The 22,302-nt window shown below is 38.8% G+C and overlaps 1 protein-coding gene across 2 annotated transcripts in view; it reads left to right on the top strand.

Moving 5' to 3' along the window:
* Positions 1-20,687, top strand: part of rims1b (regulating synaptic membrane exocytosis 1b) — a 63,470-nt gene extending 42,783 nt beyond the window's left edge. Inside the window, exons 17-30 of one of the 2 annotated variants that reach the window (XM_026302606.1) lie at positions 2,345-2,464; positions 3,779-3,868; positions 5,300-5,377; positions 5,871-5,936; positions 7,479-7,585; positions 8,418-8,506; positions 8,613-8,773; positions 9,108-9,260; positions 12,954-13,171; positions 14,573-14,717; positions 16,273-16,385; positions 18,726-18,827; positions 19,003-19,142; positions 19,257-20,687. In XM_026302606.1, coding sequence (XP_026158391.1) covers positions 2,345-2,464; positions 3,779-3,868; positions 5,300-5,377; positions 5,871-5,936; positions 7,479-7,585; positions 8,418-8,506; positions 8,613-8,773; positions 9,108-9,260; positions 12,954-13,171; positions 14,573-14,717; positions 16,273-16,385; positions 18,726-18,827; positions 19,003-19,142; positions 19,257-19,475 — 1,801 coding nt within the window. In that variant the 3' untranslated portion in view covers positions 19,476-20,687. Of the gene's footprint in view, positions 1-2,344; positions 2,465-3,778; positions 3,869-5,299; positions 5,378-5,870; positions 5,937-6,846; positions 6,961-7,478; positions 7,586-8,417; positions 8,507-8,612; positions 8,774-9,107; positions 9,261-12,189; positions 12,832-12,953; positions 13,172-14,572; positions 14,718-16,272; positions 16,386-18,725; positions 18,828-19,002; positions 19,143-19,256 lie in introns of those variants that run through there. The other variant, XM_026302605.1, reaches the window with a different exon arrangement.
* Positions 20,688-22,302: the final 1,615 nt, after the last annotated feature.

The following is a 22,302-nucleotide window of genomic DNA, read 5'->3' as shown; positions in this document are numbered from 1 at the left end:
CTTTTGATTAATTACTTTTATTTTTTGCATTTGTTCCGTTCACTCACAGCATTTGTATGTATTTTTTTTTTGTCTTGCTTTATGTGCATGATCTTGACTCATACAACCAGGGACATAGGTAGATATAGCAACACACTCCCACCCAAAATGCCCCTGTTAGTAAACGGTATCCATAAAGATATTTACAGGTAAGCATTTAGCTTCAAAGGCATTCTTGTTTACCCTTCTTTGTGCCTGTCCAGCTTTCTCAGACTCATTTGTGGAGTTTGTGGGCCATTTAGTTGCAGACTTGTTCTCTCCACACTATAAAAGTCCATATGTCTCCCAGACCAGTGTGCTGCTTGTGCTTGCTGTGGTCGGAGTATGTGCCAAGTTGCTTTGTCATGGTGCCACTTTAGCTATTAAATTGTGTGTATTGCTTTTCCCTCTGTATTACACAATCCTTGAGTGCTTTTACATTCGCTAAATCGCTAAAACGCTAAATCATTCTTCTGTACATTACTTCTTGCCATTCTCAAAACATATCAGACTGATTTTAGGCATCTAAAATTAATACCTTCCAATTCCTGATGACCATGAGGTCAGCACTCATGGTTTTTAGTAATGAATATTTATAGCTTTGGTGATTTCCTGAGCTTTAACTTTAGTGCCATCATTGAGGCAAATTTCACATTGTCAAAATTTAGTTTAGTACTAAATATCTGCAAAAGTAATGATATTGTTTTAAGTGCTATTTGGCATGTGATATTGCTGCTTTTGAGTCATCTGGATTCTGTGGGAATGAAGTAGTTCATAGTAATGACGTCTCTAAAAATATGTCAAAGTTATGGAATGCTGTGGAAATGGTTGGCAGTAATGTAAAAAAAATATGAGTTGATGTTAATGGGCTAAAACATTACAAAACCATAATTATTATCCTTTAATATATTTGTCAGATGTAGATACTGGCATCATAATTTGCAGCTGATCACATTATAGCATATTGATATGTAGTACTGTACATGCTCTGAATGTGCATTAAAAAGACAAAATCATCAGTCATATTTACAATGTTTCATTTCTGTCACAGAACCAAAGGCCAACAGACCTCCTGTATATGTAGTTTTCTCCATTTCTCTGTTCTGCTCTAATCCTTTTTATGTCACTCCCAGACATGTTAAATATCCACTGTAGCTTGGTTTCCTCTCTGTATGCCAACTCAGTGGTTTAGGATGTGTAGATTATCTATTATGCATCAGCACACAGTATATGGGGAGATTACAGTGCATTCACAAAGTATTCAGACCCCTTTCAATTTTTTCAATTTTGTTATGTTGCAGCCTGATACAGTTGTTTAAATTCACTTTTTTTCTTATTAATCTACACTCAGCAGCCCATAATGATAAAGTGAAAACAGAATTTTAGAAATGTCTGTAAATTTATTAAAAAGAAAAAATTAAAATATCGTATTTATCACATTTGGCAGCAATTAGAGCCTTGTGTCTTTTGGGGTATGCCACAACAAGCTTTGCACAGTGGACTGGGGGATTATCTGTCATTCTTCTTTGCAAATTCTCTCAAGTTCAGTCAGTTTGGATGGGGACCATTGGTGGACAGCCATTTTTAGGTCTCTCCAGAGATGTTTGACGGGTTTCAAGTCAGGCACCCAAGCTAATTTTCAAATGTTGTTGCAAAGGGTCTACTTTTGTAAATGTGATATTTCATTTTTTCTTTTTAAGAAATTTGCAAACATTCTTAAAATTCTGTTTTCACTTTGTCAGAGCTGAGTGCAGATTCAGAATAAAAATGAATTTAAACAATTGTAGTATCAGGCTGAAACATAACACCTGAAAAAGTGAACCCTGAACTCCGAAAAGGTGAACGGGGTCTGAATATTTTGTGAATCCATTGTAATCTCCCCATATACTATGTTTGTGTGGGGAAAACCCAAAGGGAGGACAAGAGGGATTATCTATACACTCTTAAAATGATTTTGTCGCACTGGAGTCAGAGACAGGATGCAGTTGATCTCATGTGTTCATTTTGTTATTGTGCTGTGTGTGGTGTTTCCAGTCATCAACAGCATCATACAGTTTCTACACTAAAGCAATCCAGTCTTACACTTTTTGAGACTCCTCCCTGCCTTCTGAGCTATAAAGTAGGGGGTTGAGAAGAAAACCATATTTTATGTTTTACCATGGTGTGAATGCTGCTTTTTTGTCTAACCTAATCTAACCAAGAAGCCTATTCAGAGTATGCGTTTCCCCCTTCATTTATTTGGTCTCTGCTTATTTCTGTCATTTGCATGTCATTTTTGTTTTCCTTTGCCTTTCTTGCCTGCTGTGGGTGGGGCTTGGGCATACAGCTCCACCCTCCCCACATGCCTAAGGGAAAAACGGCCCCACAGGCAGGAAGGGGGCACCACCATGCCTCGTAGCATCCTTACACACCGTGTGCTCAGGTTCACTGATGAGGTCACAGTTAGGTAAGAGCACAACTTTACCTGCTACCTCCGTCCTCATCCCCTTTGCCACACAGAACATTTGTTTCTATTTTTTTTATTCCAGAACACATAGCGGAGCCTTAAATATGTGCTGACATAGGTAAAACACTATACAAACAGAAATCTCCAAGTCCCTTGTTTCCATTCATGCATAGGATCTTGCCTGAAAACATTATATAGCGCATATAAATAACCAGGGTTTCACCAAAGTGCTTTACAATCCCCAAATTAAAAATATAACAATGTAATTAGTATTAATATAGAGAGAAGCAAAAAGTAAAATAACTATAGTAGACGGTAAAAGCCTCTGTAAATAAATCTCGACCTAGGAACCTCTAAGAGTATTTGACTAGATGACCTAAGTGTTCTGTCATAACTATAAAAATCTAAAAGATCCAATAGGTGACTAGGAGCTAGACCATTGATTGCTTTAAAAATTAACATGAAAAGTTTAATCAAAGGGCAGATAGATTTGTAAATAATCTGCATAACAACGAAAGGAGAGATGGTGTCTTTCTATAACTGATCCTAGAGGCAGCAGATTTAGAGACCTAGGACAGGGCCAAGAATAGAACCCTGCAGCACACCACACGAGAAGAAAACACATCACCAAGGTTCACAGAACAGCTTCTATTAGACAAACAGGATTTAAACCAGGCAGGAGCTGTATTCTGGATTTCCACAGATGTATTGAGACAAGAAATAAGAATAGTATGGTCCACGGTATCAAACGTAGCTGTCAGATGTAGTAGTACTAACATGACCAGTCTTATTCCATCAACTAACAGCACAATGTCATTATGAACTCTTAGCAGAGCCAACCATCTGCTGAACGTTGTCACAGAGCAGCATGGTGTGTCAAACATGCAGCTGTGACAGTTAGCAGCAGAGAGTAGATGAAAGCACTGACTGCTCTCCTCTGCTCTTCACTCATTCTCTTTCTCACACACAGACACACATGCACACACATAGAAGCAATCCTCTCTCCCACTTAGACCTGGTTCCCATGGCAACCTACCAGCCTTCTGGCCATGAGGAATGACTAGCTATGATAAATGGAGATACAACATCAGAGCCATTACATGTTACTGCACTGTCTGATGGCCTTCCTTTTACTCTGTCTCTCCTTCTGCCTCTTTTTTTAACATTATTTCTCATTTTCTTGTATTTTCCCCCTCCCCCTCATCACCTTTTTGTTTTCACTCTCATTTTCCAAACTCTCTGCTTCCATCCTGTCCTTGTACATCTTGTCTCCATCTCTGATTCTCTCTCTACTGCCATGTCGTGGCGGTGCAGCGACCTGCAGCCATCGCTGGACAGAGTGAGGAGTGCGAGCACCACATGTCTGAGACCAGACACCAACTTTCACTCCCCTGACAGAGACAGGTATAAAAAACACAGTACATGATTTAATTGAATTTAATTTCGACATAGCAATGGTATTTTATTTGAAAGACAAATATAGAATGAATAGTCACATACTCAGCTGAAATAGTCTCAGCTTTCAAATCAGTAATTTCTGGACCACATGATGAAGCATTATGATGCTGCATGTCTTCACTCCAGTTCATGTCATGTATCCCTTTCATACGTGAATGAATTTGCCATTGCCATTTTATAAATAACATCTACCTGCAGTTTAGAATAGAGAATATTTTAAATGGCTAGCATTTCAAAGAGAGAATTAGCTCTCACTACTTCATACTGTAAAATTAAAGGTATATTAGGTATTAAAGGTATATTAAAAACGGTTAGAGCCTACAGATTTACAGTACATTGATCCCAGATGGGTTTGCTTTGTGCCATTTTGATTCAGGAATTACAGTCATGTGACACAGAAAGTTCAGCCTCTCTGAGTTCTATGGTTTTACATATCAGGACATAACAAAAAATTATCTGGTCCTTACCAGGTCTTAACCTTGCGTAAATACAACATCAGATGACCAACACATGACATATTTCACCCTCATTATTTTATTTAACAAAAACAAAGCCAAATGGAGAAGCTGCGTGTGTGACAAAATAAGTACACCCTTACTGCTTCTATAAGAAACATGAAGGGTAATTAGCAGTCAGCTGTTGTTGTGTGCTGACCATGACTTTGTAGAGTTTGTTGTGTCTGTGTGAAAAGAGAATATCGAAATGAAAGCAGATACACGAATAACAAGACAGAATAGTGAAACTAAAACAGTACATTTGATTATATTGTATAAATAAATAAAAAGGACAATATTAGACTAGTTTGCTATGTACCTAATGATAGTAACACTGTCATAGAGAAGCAATTGTTGCTGCCCAATCAATCTGGGTTAGAAGACCATTTCCAAACAATATGAAGTCCCATCATTCTGCTATGGGAAAAATTATTCCAGTTTAGCTAAGCTAGAGACCGGAAAGCTATTGCCTTCTTTTGCTAAACTAAGATAGCTGTTCTTTGCTGTTGCTTTATATTCAAACTGATATAAGATAAGTTAACTTTAACTTTATTAATCCTGGAGGGGAGATTCAGATAACATGACAGTTGTATTGATCATCTCACGCAAAGGAAAATGAGCGTTTCCCCAAATATGGCATAAACTGCACCATCTAAAGGAAGTTTCAGTATATCTTTGACTGTATTAGATTTTCATTCAGTGGGTCTTCATAATGCCTGACATAATTTGAAAAGTATAAGTCAAGTCAAGGTAAATCTTTTGACTGATATGCAATGAAAGCGAATTTACTTCCACAGCCGTGACTATCCCTTTACTCACTTAACAACCTTTCCTGGTGTTTCCACCTCGGGGTGCTCCAACTCCCACCACTCTGCCCCTCTAGGTACTCCAACTCTTGTCCCAGCAAGACTCCCCCAAGTCCCAGGATCTTAGTAGAACATGTTGCCCCTGAGGAAGACAGGTATACCATTGCCTGCTCCCCTCTGCTGTGCCTGTTCTTTAAGATGCTGTGCTACAGCTCTGCTTGCCTGCTTATACCTTCCTGAGCCCACATTTCAAAGCCTATCCTGCAGCCTAGAGATCTTTGTAGAACATAGCAGCCTTGTGATCAGCACTGTTTCTTTCCATTTTCCTGTAAATTTTGAGGTCTAAGGCTATGTAATCCCTCTTATCATGCGCACCTGCTCTTTGTGCTGAGCACCTGTTTTGAATTTCCCTTCTTCTCTGACTTGAAAGCATTTTCTTTGCTATAACACTGTAGAAAAAAGGTCCGCAAAATGTGCATTTCTGAGCTACTATATATTGCTTTTACAAACCACAAAAACCAACCCATAAAGTCTGAGTTTTAGTCTTTTACATCAGTCAGCATTCAGTTTTACCATTCTGTGGTCTGTCATTCTCCATATCATGTTTGTTTTTCTTCCTCTCACTGTGGTTGCTGTTTGCTGAAACAGGCAGTGTAGCAATTCATCAAGTCCAAACTGTCACAGGGGCAGCAAAAAAAGCCTGGAGGGGGACAGGTAAGATCATTCATTCACTCACTCACCTCATCTAATGTCATTACTGTCATCCTTTCTCTGTGAAGAGAAGATATGGTCTGAAGTATGTAGCTTTGAGCCATAGCTTGAAAACAAAAATTCCTCCCATCATAATCCAGATTAGATTTTTAGGACCTGTTTTCCAATGTATTGACACTTTGTAGGTGTTGAATGTTGTGGTGGGTGGTTTGCATGATTGGAATTACTGTGAAAACCCTGTGTCAAATATGAAAGTAGAGGCAGCATCCATTTAGACTGGATCTGTCTGAAAATGAAAAACATTTGCTACTGCTGCAAAATTAATAAATTCAATAGTTACATTTTGGTTTTGGTGAGTTTATCTGAAGACAGTGGCACATAATCACCATAAATTGTATTTGTCTATGTGGTTTAATGCACTTAAACAAACAATATATAACAGGTTACTAACAGGTTACCAACTAAGTGTTTTTGAGGTGCTGGTAGGCATGTCTCAGTTTTTCCTGTCTTTATGCTAAGCTAGACTAATTGGCTGTTGGATATATCCTGTTACTTACAAGACAGACATGATTATGATATTTAGCTTTAATCCTTGGCAATAAACTGGTTAGACATAGTAGCATATTTTGCAAAATGTAAATTATTTCTTTAACAATCCCAAAATCTAAAATAAAATTTTTGGCCAGGTTAGGTAAAATGATAAAAAATGTATGTGTGTTGATGCAGAGTGCATCAGCTCTGTGTGGTTGTTTGACTTTAACCATAACACCCGCAATACCTGCTTAAATAGCAATGCACAGAGCCCTGAAAAGAAAATGACTGCATTATTTGCATTATTAATGATTTTATTGTATTTATATGGTTTTATGTTTTCATTTCTTTTAATTTCCTGGTGCCTGCCTACTGATGGCAGTCGTATCCAACCCACCTCTATCCTGAGGGGCAGTAGGGGGAGAGGGGGCCTATTAAGGCCCTTTGGCCAGACTACCCTGGTTGGGTCTTGCCCAAACTCACCTCGACTCGACAGGTGCATGCTGTTGCGAGTGCTATGCCTGTATGCCTCTGTGTGCTGATTTCCTCTCTGTTACACTGAGTTTGGTAATACTGTATGCACAAGTACTGTATTTATGTCATATCTCAAGCAAAAGTCATTAATTCTCAGAGGTAAGATGTCAACAGGGTATGGATTTACAGGGTTACAGGGCATGTATATGATACAGTGTGGCAGTAGTTAGTTAAATTCAAGGGACAATCAGTTATTAAGCAACAGTATAATACAGCAACAAGGATATAACTGCTACGCTGCATATGCATATAGTATGTAAACACACTCAGTGCCACTTTAACTTTCTCCTGCACCTTTACTGGTGAATCTGATTCATTCCTCTCCTAATTTGACCCTTGATGTTCATTGCTGACCATGACTTTGTAGAGTTTGTGATTCAGTCTTGGACTTTATCTCAGTTAGTGATGAATTTAATTAAATAAAAATGTTACTACATCTCCTTTCTCATCCCCTTGTGTTTTTACATTGTGGTCTGTCAGAGCACACCCTCATGGCAGCCCCTCTCCTCCAACGGGGACTCCCTCATCAGGTCGCAGGGGCAGGCAGCTGCCGCAGCTCCCTGCCAAAAGCAGCAGCATAGAGCAAGGTACAGTATGTTCTAAGGGGGTCAGTGACATCATGAGTTTTAACTAGATGAAAACTGTAAACACTGTTATTTGCATTTCCATTAATTTATATCTACCTAGCAAAAAGCACACTGTAATACAGAGCTTGTTTCTGAAAATAATTCATTTCACCTCTAAAGAACTGACACTGCGACATGGCTTTTATATGTTTAAATACAGAGCATATAAAATAAAATATTGAGTAAAAGCTTTAGTAACAAAAACAGTTCTTGTGACAGTAATACTGCCTGTGATTAAATAGTTTTGTGTCTCTTTCACTAGAATATAAAAACTTGAATTTATTTTATTACCACATGAAAGAAACAGATTTTTATCCTTAAGTAGTGTCAAGCTTGGCCTGGCTTAGACCAGATCCAACAGTCATATAGTAAGGGTAGCAATGTTTTTACTATATTAGCAATTATGACAGCTGAACGGAGGACCCTCTAAGACCACAAATGTGAAACTATTAACCAGTCTTTATCACCCAATTCCAAGACCATTCCCAAGTCCTGGGAATACACATCCCAGTTGTTTAAAAATAGACTGCTAAAGTTTTTGATGTTTTGTGTGACCCTCCATGCATCCATCATGCAAACATTTAATGTACTATACACTTTGTGCACATTATGCTCCATCTAGTGTTATAAACCTGAACCTGCATCCTGAAAGTACTTCAGTACTTCCTTTCTCTTCATGGGAATACACGGGTGTCTCTGTTATTTTCTTTTGCTAGTTTTTGTTTTATTTCTGCCTTTCACTTTTTTGGACTGTGTGTTATATCTTACTCTTATATTTTCATTTTTGGGTCAGCTCTTGCAGTAGAGCAGCAGAGGAAACTACGTTCCTACCGGCCTCCAACCTCCCGTGACCCAGAGAGTGACCTCAAAACCAAACGGGAGGTCAGCTTCCATTTGTTTTAGACATTCTTAGAGAAATACCCCGCATCTGCATTTGATTAATGATGCACACATCTACTTTTCCTCCACCTCTTTATCTCTGTTATAGATGTATGCAGAACAGAGGCGAAGCAGTGACAACATGTCAGCTAGATCATCAGACAGTGATATGAGCGATGTGTCAGCCCTCTCCCGGGCCAGCAGTGCCTCCCGCCTCAGTAGCACCAGCTACATGTCTATCCAATCAGAACGACCCGGGGGACGACTCAGGTCAGTCCTCATTGGTCAGTCAAACTGTATGTGCAGTTTAAATGTAAAGGGGGATGTGAGTGTCAGTCAGATCATCATCTTTTAACTACGTGTAGTCATCCACACACAGCCAGCTGACCTTTTTGAAATAAGTCTGAATGGTTTGGGTAAATGGATTTTTAAATGCATGCTAATCATTGTCTGTCTTTCTGTTTTATTTCTGCATGCCAACCAATGCATGTTTCTGTCATTCTGCATGCTCTGTTTCTGTCATCTACACTCACTCACACACACACACACACACACACCTGAATACATACAATGGATGGTGGAAATCTAAACCACCTGAACACAGATCCAAATCATTAGAGGAGGAGAAGAAGGACAGAAGGATCTCATGGGGGGTTAATGGAGAGGAGGAGAGGAGGAGGGCAGCAGGAAAGAGACGTTTCTCAGAGGAGTTGAAGCGCAGGAGACACACTGTAGCAGGAGACACAAGGGAGTCCAGGTAAAGATCATTGGTTGAATTTAATGTTGATGGCATCCATCTTATAACAGCAATAATAACAAGAATGATGAGAAGGTTTATATAAGTGTTCCTCAAAGACATATTACAATGTGTTTTCCAGCTTAAAATAATAATAAAGATACATATGTACAGTGAAGCGTCCTCTATATGTTTTCAGAAATTTTCTGCAACTTTTTAAAGCATCTTAGCAACAGAAGGTAGTTTCGAAATTGGTCTGTAGTTGCTAAAGTTTGATGGATGCAAGTCTTTTTTTAGGAGAGGTTGAATGCAGACAGTTTTCAGATTTTCTGCTATAGAATAAAAGGGAATTGAAATTTAATAATTGATTCAATAATGATTTAATAATTTTTGAGCTATGACATGTAAAGCGTCAGTGAGGATTTTAGGAAGCAAACTACTAAGGACTGACTGAGACAGTGACTCAATAATTATTAATTGAACAATTAGATTAAAAAAGATTAAAACCTTCCTGAGAGCTGTCAAATATATGTGGTCCAGTATCAACTCCATGAGTGAAAACTAGGTCAGAATGTCTGACCACAGTTATGTACTGGCCCTACAACATGCTGCTTCAGAGACAGTAAAATAAAAAAAGTTTAAAATGACCCAGTTTTACTGCTGTATAGTTCCTTATCAAGGGTTTAATCAGGTTATACGGGTTGACCTTTTGTAGGTCCACAGCCCAACTCACAGGAATAGTAGAAATTTTAATTGTTTAAAAATTGTTTGTTTAAAGTAGGTTTTTTTAAAGGCAGAGTGGTCATGTGAATCCAGAGCTACAAATGTTGCCCAGCCAGCCTTAGAGCAGGATGTCTAGACTTATATGCGACAGGAGTGCTAGACTTCCAGACGCATTCAGTGAGACTGCAAAACTATACTATGGTGCATAGAGTTGGGCCATCATTAATGAAAGGCAATAGGATAAATCCCAACTTTTCTATAATGTGATGGCTCTGCTCACTGTACATCCAGGTCTGGATTCCCATATTACAATCCCTAAGTACCTGTTAGTTTAAGATGATGATGTAAACCTTTAATGGCAGCAATTACGGGAAATTTCTTATTGATCTTTGTAGGGAAGTTGTTTTCTTTTCGCTTGCTACTGTACAAAGCAGTGCAGGGATTCATTGTCTTACTTAGACTAGAGCAAGGTAAGGACTCTGGTTGGAGAATAGTGTGTGTCTGCTTATTATTCCTGTGCAGTAATCTTATTAACATAAAGCACATCTGGCTGTAAGAAGTTATTTTGAATTACATTTTGCACCCAGGGCTCATTGTGCGGTTTGTCAGCCATCAACATGTTACAAAACACTATCTTTGCTTTCTTACATATATTCAGAATCATCATGCAGTCCAGCTGAGATACACCAAAAATCTCCTCTAGCTGACAGGTGCAGAGAGAGAAAGAATAGACAAAACATATACACCTACAGGAAATGCATAAGCATACCTTCACACTTTTTATTCATATACTGTATTGTTTAACCACATTAAAGGTGAATTCCTTTACATTTTGAATTTGGTTTACAGGTCTTGAGAAGTTTATTAAAAAATAGTATATAGCCTGTGGATGATAAATTGCATGAAGTAATGTAACTTCAGCTGGGGCTGAACATTATAAGTCTGAAGGTGAAAAATAACTGGGGGTGCAGCGTTAAGTGAACTTACCACACCTCTGTAGCATACTGTTGATGGGCATTGCTCAATCAGCTGAGTACAGATGACCACATGTTAATTTAAATTTAAAAATCTGTGGAGATCTAGCTTACTCTTTAACATCTTATTTCAAATGGAAAAATACACTAGAATTGTTTTGATATCTTTACAAATTCCTAAGTTATCGCTTCCAGTTGTTCATATAACAAAGTCTTTATGTTAGCAGAATGAGAGATTACATCACAGGGATGCAGTGGCAGGAAAATAGATAGATAGTTAAACAGTGTTCCTCAAAATGGCCTTAAGCAGAGGGGGTGTGTCTGATTTCTAGTAAGGCCACAATCAGACAAATTGGGAAAATGCAGGTTTGAATTCTAAAAAAGCAGACAGTGGAGTCATAGACCATTTATATAAAGTGGCCAGTCATTTTTAGAAGTTCTGAAATATAGCTTATATATTATTCAGACAAGGGGTCAGTTTTTAGAGATGGGGTATGAATTAGTAATCCAGTGATGTATGATGATGGCTGGCCTCAGGTCAGTTTTTACTCAGGGTGGAATATTAACATCTGTATTCACTGGCTTCTCTCACATCTGATTCAGTCCAGTTTAACGAGTAAGGAAGAGTGAATACATACAGCTTTTTTACTTCTTCTAATGCTTTCTCCAGTGTATCTTTATACACTTTTCATTGTTAATTTCAATAATTCATTAGATGCCAATTAAATTAATCTTCATATTCACTGCCTTGCCTTTTGTTTGCATGTATCAATATCACTGGTTGTTGGATAAAAACATTGTAAAACAGTTGACCTTTCAGAATAAAACTCAACCAACCAGACAAAACTTCCTGCTAAATTCCACACATATTTGAAATTATAAAAAATATCCAGTACTTTTCATAGAGCATAGTTTTCAGCTAATTCAGGTCCAGCAAAATAAAGACATAGAGATAACAAAACGTTGCCAATAACAATCCTGTGCACAGGTCGATGCTCATGCTCATCCATCCACCAGGATCCTGAGCTGGAGTTGGACATTAAATATTAAAAACAGTGGACATCCTAGCATTTCATATACAAATCACTAGGTTTTCAGCTAAAACAATATTATATGAATTACATGTACCTTTCAAATGATGTTTTCATAATCATAATATTTAGTCTTTGCATTCTGTGCCTGTGTATGTTGTTATGTGTGTGTGTGTGTGTGTGTGTGTGTGTGTGTGTGTAATCATCACTGCATATCTTTAGATCACTCCTTGCATGCATCATGTGTTGTGACTGCTTGGACACTTTTCATCCTCAAGACCTGGACCCTCCCATCCCACCCTGCTCCTCTGCTTCCCGTCCTTCTCTAACCCCCCTACAGCCGGTAGAGGAAAGACCACTAACCACCCTTCCCCTTCCCAACTGTTCCCTTGTTACTCTGGGACATTGGACTGTGGCAGTCAGGGACCCACATGGAGTGGAGAGTATGGGTGATAGGGGTAGTGTAGCTGGGCTCTCGTGTAGCACCTTGAACCCTTCGGAGGGGATGGACATGCAGCAGCTCCTCCAAACTCCTAGCAGACAGCACCAAGTCCTGTACAACTTCTGCCCATGTGTAATGGCATGCTGGAAAAGAATTTGAATACATGATATGATCATAAGCTTTGGGTAGCTAGAACATTTGATTTTATTTTTATTTGGTCCCTTTTCAACCTGAAAGTACTGTTGAACAATCAACTTTTTTTCTAGAAAGATTTGGACTATATCAGTTTTAGCTAATAGGTACAGGTCACTTTTCTGTCATCATCATTATTTATAATGATATCATCTATTATTTGATTCATGTTTGATTAAAATTCATTGTTCAACTATGGTCAGTTTGAAAATTTCCAACTACGACCACCACTTCATGTCAGCTATGCTGCTTTTCTGTTCACCTAAAAAAGGTACAGTATAGTGCAAGTTACAAAGAACTTAATAACATCCCTTCTCCATCACACCTGTCACTCAGTGTCTTCCTTCTCCAGTCGGCAGATGCGATCGTCGATGGGCCACAGCATGCTGAAAAGCTCCAGTGTGAGCGGAGAGATCTACACCCAGGAGCGCACAGACGGCAGCCAATCAGACACGGCGCTGGGCACGGTGGGTGGTGGCAGCAAGAAGAGGCGGTCCAGCCTGAGCGCACGGGTGGTGGCCATCGTTGGCAACCGTCGCAGCCGCAGCACTTCACAAATCAGCGGCCCTGGTGAGTTGCCATGGCAACTCTAAAATGGTGAGGTGTGATGTGCCTAATTGTCAACTAGAAAAGGTCAATCCGAAAATGAACACTTAGTTTAACTAAAGCTTAACTTGCCTCAACCTTACCATTAAATGCTCTTATTATACATATGAACAATTCAATTTTTTTGCAAATACATAAGCATTTGGTTAGTTTTGAAATTGGCAACTATGGCACTTTCATAAAGGACATACAGAAAAAGCAGTACAGCTGATGGTTTATTACAGTATGCAAACACGTGAGTAATGACAGTGTTGGTGTATGTATGATTTCATTCCTGCTTCAGCCTGTTTTCCTGACAAAGCAGCAAAGTACAATCAGATTTTTTTTTTTTTGTCTGATTCTTATTTTTAGCCTTTAGCCCATATTTTCTCTACGGGAGCATAACCAGGGGTCCAACACAAATCACACGGCTACATTCAATCCCCCAAAAAACTTCATGCTTACACCGTGCACTCCACGAATCTGCAGTCACAGAATTATGAGACTGTTTCACATAGAAACAATCGCTGCATATCGAGGAAATATGTCCTGAGGAGCAGTCTGTACCGAAGCACCACAAATTGCAAGTGACCTTTTGTTCTATAAAAGACAAACCTCTGCTGCCCCACAATCAAATAATAGGTTTCAGAGCATTTCAGAACATTGTGGTCAGTTGAGAGCCCCTCATAGCTCAGCTCACTGTCACACAACACAGACTGGCTGGGCTGAGTCCATCTACTTTTACCACAGGGTGGGTGTAAGAGTCCTGATGAAAGCAAACTGCTGTGTGCCCCTTCTTTCTAGTGGAGATAAAAAACTATTAGAGGACATTTGGTCCTCAGGGGGTTCCTCACTCTCTCTGCCAGAGAAAGAAGTTGACACAACACAGACATCAACCTTAATTTGAAAAATCTTTCATGTTCACAATGGATGAGAGCAAACACACTTAAGGGAGATGTTTAGACTGTAGGGTTTAGATGTAATTACAATATAATACTTACAAGATGCCACACAGTGTTGTTTTGTTTGTTCTTTAAATTTCCTGTTTGCTACTGAGTACTTGATTCAGCAGAACATGGGTGTGACTTTAGCCTTGCTTCCGAAAGAGAGATCACAGTTTCTAACTGTATCTGGGGGCTACCTCGTGATTTTTGACTTCCTCTATCTATATCTTTGAAAGTGGAAGCAAATATTGTTTTGTCCTGACTGCTGTTAAATCATTGTCAGCTTAAATATTCCTGTTATTGTCAGTGCGGTTTTCCAATACATGTGTCCTTACACTGAATGAGCATGCCACAGCCCTACCCATCTTTCTTGGGTAAGTAATGGTGAAAAATATGTCTGACTACATCTTCATGGTTTTCCTGTCCCTCCTCTTTTATCCAGAGGGGAAGAGTAAGAAGGAGAAGGGTACACCCATTCAGAGGAGCACAGAGACGGGCATGGCTGTGGAGATGACCAGGAACATGAGCCGTCAGCCCAGCAGAGAATCCAACAATGGCAGCATGAACAGCTACAACTCTGAGGGGAAGTCAGTAAAGTACAGACCTCCTGTTTTGATTGCTCTGCATCAACCATCTACACATTGCATTCATTTACATATATGAACAGTATGTACTATGCATACAGTGGTGTGAAAAAGTGTTGGCCCCCTCCCTTTCTTATTTTTTGGCATGTTTGTCACACATTAATGTTTAAATGAAGGTTTTTATTATTAAGGGAAAACAAAATCCAAAACTACATGATCCTGTGTGAAAAAGTGTTTGCCCCCTAAACCTAATAACTGGTTGGGCCACTCTTAGCAGCAACAACTGCAATCAAGCATTTGCGATAACTTGCAATGAGTCTGTTACAGCACTGTGGAGGAATTTTGGCCCATTCATTTCTGCAGAGTTGCAGAGTCTGCCATGCAGCTCATTTTTGCCAAGTCTCTTTCTTATGGTGGAGTCATGAACAGTGACCTTAACTGAGTCAAGTGAGGCCTGGAGTTGTTTGGATGTTGTTGTGGGGTCTTTTGTGACCTCTTGGATGAGTCGTCGCTGCGCTCTTGGAGTAATTTTGGTCGGCCGGGCCACTCCTGGGAAGGTTCTCCACTGTTCCATGTTTTCACCATTTGTAGATAATGGCTCTCACTGTGGTTCGCTGCAGTCCCAAAGCTTTAGAAATGGCTTTATAACATTTTCCAGACTGATAGATCTCAATTACTTTCTTTCTCATTTGGTTTTGAATTTCTTTGGATCTCGGCATGATGTCTAGCTTTTGAGGATCTTTTGGTCTACTTCACTTTGTCAGGCAGGTCCTATTTAAGTGATTTCTTGATTGCGAACAGGTGTGGCAGCAATCAGGCCTGGGTGTGGCTAGAGGAATTGAATTCAGGTGTGATAAACCACAGTTAAGTTATGTTTTAACAGGGGGTAAACACTTTTTAACACAGGGCCATGTAGTTTTGGATTTTGTTTTCCCTTAATAATAAAAACCTTCATTTAAAAACTGCATGATGTGTTTACTCGTGTTATCGCTGACTATTATTGAAATTTGTTTGATGATCTGAAACATTAAAGTGTGACAAACATGCAAAAAAGTAAGAAATCAGGAAGGGGGCCAACACTTTTCACACCACTGTATATAAGTGTTTGACTGCTCATCTATCCGAAAACAAAATGACATAGATGTGATAGTATGATTTGTTTGCTAACATGTTCAGAGGGATTATACCCACGCATTTCTGGCTGTATGTTACTGATCACTCCTGACAAGTACTGTCACTATATTACTGACAGAGTGTATTATAATGATTGCACTGATTAAAAACACTTAAAACAGGGACAGTGGGGTGATGATACAACACAAACTCTGACTGAATGCTATTAAGGCCTGTTGTTTACAGTGGTGCATTATGTAACTTGGGCAGTTTTTGAGTTTTCATGCTGTAAATAATGACTAGTAACAAAGGAGGCAGCAAATGAACACTGAAGGCTCAAATGCTATCGAGGTAAACAATACAACCTCAGTCTTTTATGTCAATTCGGGTGATACTGATTTTTGTTTTTATTCATTAATTATTATTTTTTGTGTTTTCCTGTTAGTTTGATCTTCTCTGGGGTGAATCTGGGTGCCAGCAGTCAATTCAGTGATTTCCTCGATGGTTTGGGACCGGCTCAGTTAGTGGGCAGACAAACACTGGCTACTCCTGCCATAGGTAAGATACTGCGAATGCAGGTGATTCTGGTCTTTTATCTTCTGTTTTCTTATAAATAATGCTGTCAAGCAATGAAAATATTTTTTTGCAATTAATCACAATGTTCATAGTTAACCCTGGATTAATTGCATTATCTGTTAAATGTACCTTAAAGGGTTTCTTAAGTTTTTAATACTCCTATAAACATGAGAGTGGTAAAATAAGCTTGCTTTGTGCAAATATATGTTGATTATATTTGCAACAATCCAAAAACAGTGACAAATACTGTCCAGATTATTCTTGACTAACTTCAAGGATACTGCATGACTGAAAAATATGCTGAAAGCACAACATGGCAAGCAACAAGCAACAACAGATGGGCATAATGACCTAAATGAAACATTACTTAATAATGCTATGCACCTCAAAAAATGTAAAGTAGAGGCATTAAAAGGAAATTGCATTAACATATTTGCATTAACTTTGACAGTCCTCGTAAGATTAGTTTCAACCGTACTGTCTTCATACACTGATGTATCTTTTCATTTTTAATTTCATTTTTATTCTTTTATATTTTCTTTTTTGTTTGTTTAATATTTGTTTTTTTTATTCCTTTATTTATCATGTCTATTTTACTTATGGAATAGTTTTGTTCTTGTCATTTTATTGTTTTTGTTTATTTATTTACCATTAGTTTCTATGCCTTTCTTGATCACTTCTAATGTGGTGTTCCAGGGTTTTCTGTATTGTTTTTGATATGGTTGGTATTGATTATAGATTGATTAGTGATTGTCTGTGACTGTCTTACACATGTATTTGCGATTAATTAGTGGTTATCGTAATATTAACCATGGTACTTTTTCATAACTCTGATTTAGTGTGGTACGAAACATGTTGGTCTTATCAAATGAAAAGATATTGGATTATATACAGTAGAATGCGAAAGTTCGGGCAGCCCTGGTCAAAATGTCTGTTAATGTGAACAGTTAAGGAAGTGGAAGATGAAATGATCTCCAAAAGGCATAAAGTTACAGATGACACATTCCCTTTATATTTTAAACAAAATAATTTTTTTTATTTTCATCTTTTCCATTTTCAAAATAACAGAAAAGGAAAAAGTTTGGGCACCCTTTATAGTTAGTACCTGGTAGCAGCCCTTATCACAGTATCACAGCTTGTAAACGCGTTTTGTAGTCAGCCAAGAGTCTCCAGTTCTGTGAGATTCCTGGGCCGTCTTGCACACACTGCTCTTTTGAGGTCTGATAGCAAAACATTCAGCTTGTGCCTCTTGAGGTAGCCCACTGTGGATTTTGAGGTGTGTTTAGGATCATTATCTATTTGTAGAAGCCATCCTCTTTTCAACTTCAGCTTTTTTTTTACAGATGGTGTTATGTTTGCTTCGAGAATTTGTTGGAATTTAATTGAATCCATTCTTCCCCCTACCACTGAAATGTTTCCTGTGCCACTGGCTGCAATACAACCGCAATACAATCGACCCCCATGTAAACTGGTGTTCTTGTCATGAAATTCTGTGCTCTTTGTTCTCCAAACATACCTTTGCTCATTGCGGCCAAAGAGTTCTATTTTAACCCCATTGGTCCACAGGACTTTTTCCCAAATAACATCAGGCTTGTGTAAATATTTTTCTGCAAAATTCAGATGTTGAATTGCAATCAAACGGGGGTTCTGACTTGCTTTTCTAGCAATCCTACGAGCAGTTCTCTCTGATATTTTTCTTGGTCTTCTAGACCTAATCATGACCTCCACTGTTCCTGTTAACTGACATTTCTAAATTAAATTCCAAACTGAGGAAATCGGTACCTGGAAATGCTTTGCTATCTTCCTATAGCCTTCTTCTGCTTTGTGGGTGTCAATCATTTTCATTTTCAGAGTGCTAGGCAAAAGCTTAGAGGAACCCATGGCTGCTGATTGTTAGGACAAGGTTAGAGGAGTCTGGGTATTTATAAAGCTTTGAACTTTGCATCACCTGATCTTTCCTAACGATGACTGTGAACAAGCCATGACTCTAACAGGCTAATTAAGGTCTGATACCTTGGCCAAAGTTATCCGAGAGCTCAAGTCTCCTGGGGTTCCCATTCTTTTGCAGGGTGCTGCTTTCCCCTTTTTCACCCTAAAATTGTAGAAAACAAAAACAATACACTGATATTGCTTAAAATATTGCAAAAGAGTGGTTCATGTTTAACTTTACGCCTTTTGGAAATCATTTCATCTTCCACTTGCTTAACTGTTCACATTAACAGAAATTTTGACCAATTTTGTTTGAGTTTCCAGCACTCTCAGCTCAGCAGTACATACTCTCATTGATCCTTTCTTGTTGGATCATCTTCATCTGTTAACCAGGTGACATCCAGATTGGTATGATGGAGAAAAAGGGTCAGTTGGAGGTGGAAGTTATCAGAGCCCGAGGGCTTGTACAAAAGCCAGGATCTAAATCTCTCCCTGGTAAGGACTACCAACTAATCCATCCCTACATCCATTGTAATCTAGTTCATGCACTCAACCAAATCTTGCTTGTGAGTTTGCTTCCCAAGAAGACAGCCATCTGTGAGATCTGTGTTTTGATGATACACTGTGTTCCTCACTAATGGCTTTTTTATTGCTTTGCTTCTGCCTTTAGCTCCATACGTCAAGGTCTATCTGCTGAATAATGGAGCATACGTAGCCAAAAAGAAAACCAAGATTGCACGGAAAACACTTGACCCATTGTACCAGCAAGCACTGCTTTTCGAGGAAAGCCCACAGGGTAAAGTTTTACAGGTTAGAAGGAAATTTATTTTTTAATCACAAGGTTAAAATTTTCCAAGTGGTAATATATGTTTCCACAGAAGGAACTAGAGCTGTGTAATTTGACAGAAAATGATTTTCCTTCAGGTGATTGTCTGGGGAGACTATGGCCGTATGGACCACAAAAGCTTCATGGGAGTTGCACAAATCCTACTAGAGGAACTGGACTTATCCAGCACAGTCATTGGTTGGTACAAGTTGTTCCCACCGTCATCCTTGGTGGACCCAACACTTGCCTCACTAACACGGCGAGCTTCCCAGTCGTCACTTGACAGCTCCTCTGGACCTCCAGGGGTCCGATCCTAGTGGACCAATAGCTCTACACCGCATGGCGGGTAACAACCTCATGAAACGTACCGTAGAGAGAAACACAATAAATGGCAAATATACGTAACAACAACAATCAGAAACAGTCCCTAACGAGAAAGCTTTGTTGGGATCTGACAATCACTCCCGTCCTGTTAATTTTGTCTGTTGCAATGAGCGCTACATTTTGGTGTTTCATATCCATTCAAAGAAAAAAATCTTGTAGGTTTTCTATATATATGCTGAAGAAACAGGGCTGTTGACAGACAACAAGCAATTGCTCTCGAGACGGGAGAAGAAAAAAATGTCAGAGAATCAAAATGAAGCAGGGTGGTTTTTAAGTGAATCAACGATAATGAAGAAATGTATATTAGCATTGGAATGTATGGACTCAAGACAGAGGTAATCACACTCCACACCTGCAGGTGGCACAGTCCTCTCTGCAGGAGCCTACTCCAGAACCCCAACAGACTGCCAGCATTCCTGCCCCCAGGCAGGTTGCCCCCTCCATGGGTATTAAGTCTGGATCACAGGGCCTTCTTCTGGTGCCTAGACATTGGAGCCGCGTCATTGGTCCCTCTCCCTGTCGAAAGTTTCTATTTTCAGTATGTTTACCATGGCTGCTCTGAAGCCACACTGTTTTAGCATGTTTGCTTTGTTGTTCATTTCATTTGTTTCTATTGGCACAAAATGTTTTTAAATGCGTAAAATGCTCATGATAATGTTGTCAGTGTGGTGTGCATGGAGAGAAAAAAAACAAAACACAAGAGATAAAAAGGGATATAAAACTATTAAATGTCTGCAGGTGTTATGTAGGTGGGCAGGGCGGGACTGTTGATGATGACAGCTTAGATTTTAACACTTGGCAGTGCGATTAACGTGCAGCGTTGCTTGTTCCACCACTGGCAATCTTCCGCTCCAGCCTTCTTACTATAGATGTATATTCAGCCTACCAGGAGGTTGACCAACAAATAAAATTTATGTCACTTTGAAATATCACAAGGATACAATATCACAGAGAAAAAAAGATTAATCTTTGTTCACCTACACAACAGCAAGATAGAACCGTCTCATTTTTTCGTATTCTTTGGGGAGAGGATTAGATCACCCCAGCACGTTTAAGGTTTATATCCAACCCTTAGTTTACATTCTTTTGAAATTTAAGCACAAGAACAAGAGCTTGGTTTTTTTTTTTTATATAACAAAAAAGTTTAGATTTTTGAAAAAAAATGTAGTTGAAAAAAGAAAAAAAGCAACAATCTTGTCACTGGTTCATTTCATTTCTTTGTCTAGATATTAGGAAACAAAGAAAAGAAGAATCTCTCACGATTTACCTTGTGCATCTCTGTGAATGTGAACGTAACCAGTCAGACCAGTCAGATCCATCAGGTCACCAACATTAACGCTCATCCTCAGTTCAACCCGCAGACTCCTCCCACCAGGAAAGAGGCGGGGCTAGCATGACTGGAACCAGTTCCAAGCTGCATGCACATTTTTGTAAAACGAAACAGATACAGAAAAAAGATACTGATCTAGATACGTGTGTTAGTTCCACATACTGTAGGGCCGCTTGTATGTTGCATGCAGTTGTACAGTTTGCTCGTACTTGAATATTAAAGAGATAAAACCAAGAAGCCGAAGCCATTTCCCATTACGCAGACATTTGAACTCAACTACAGTCTATTCCATGTCCCACAGTCTGGTGCTGAATGTCTCTCAATTACTTTGATGTCTTTCCTCGACCCTCTGGAAGATGTACTGTACTGTAGTACTGAGCAGACCTCACAGCCCCTCTTACTGTTATTCCACATCATAGTATACCTCCAAGGGGCTGAGATGATGTATAAATAAATATGTACAAATCTGATCCACTGATACAAAAATATGAATTATGTTTCAACATAATGATTTCAGATAAGAACCATTAAGTTATAAGAATAAATACAGACACACAGAGTCATACACTGTAAATACTCAACAGCCATTCACTGATATTTCATGGGTTGAGTAACAGTTCCAAAGAGGCCAGGTCATATAATGAGGAGCAATTAATAGATCACTAGGGACCACGTGTGGGACAACGTAAGATGATGCACTTGGGTCACACATCGGCTGCACTTAAATGCTCGGCCACAAAAACTACAGGTATCACACTGCTCAAAAAGTTGTCGTCTGAGCAATTCTTGTTGCTCCCACTGTCCGAACCACAGCCATGTTCAGTCTCACTTCAGAAGATTTGACTAGCCTTTTCATCGTCCAGTGAAGCTGATTTATCCTTTTTTCTTTTGTCAGTATTAACAGGAAAAAAAATGCTGTTTACAATTTCTGTGTTCCACTGAAACAAAAAAGACAATTAGAAAAAAAGTAAAGCATTCACTCCTTTCTTGTTTGTATAACAGATGTGGCTCAAATGATGTGTATGTTTTATATTTAAAAAAAGTTCATTTTTATTATTTACAAATAAAAAAGAATGTGTGGAAGAACTTTCTCTACACTCATTCATGTCAGTGTCTCCCTCAAGTCTCTCAGCTAAAATGACCTTATATTTTGTTTTTCATTTTTGTTACACTCTCACCAGCCCACAGTTACCTTTGACATACATAAAGTCACAGGGTCACAGTGAGAAACGTATTTCAAAATCTCTTGCCATGATTGTGGGAAAGCTAATATTTTCTTTAGTCCCATTAATGTGCTCAGTCAGTGTTTCACTATATTTCAGCAGAATAACTTACTACAGTGATATGCTTCAGACAGATTTAACACACAAAGTGAAACACATTATAATATAATATATTTTACATATTGTGACAAGTCACTTCTTGTAAAA

This window comes from Mastacembelus armatus, chromosome 1 (genome assembly GCF_900324485.2).
Source record: "Mastacembelus armatus chromosome 1, fMasArm1.2, whole genome shotgun sequence".
NCBI classification, from domain to species: Eukaryota; Metazoa; Chordata; class Actinopteri; order Synbranchiformes; family Mastacembelidae; genus Mastacembelus; species Mastacembelus armatus.
Note: the sequence above shows the minus strand (reverse complement) of the source record. Positions and strands in the feature narration are given on the sequence as shown.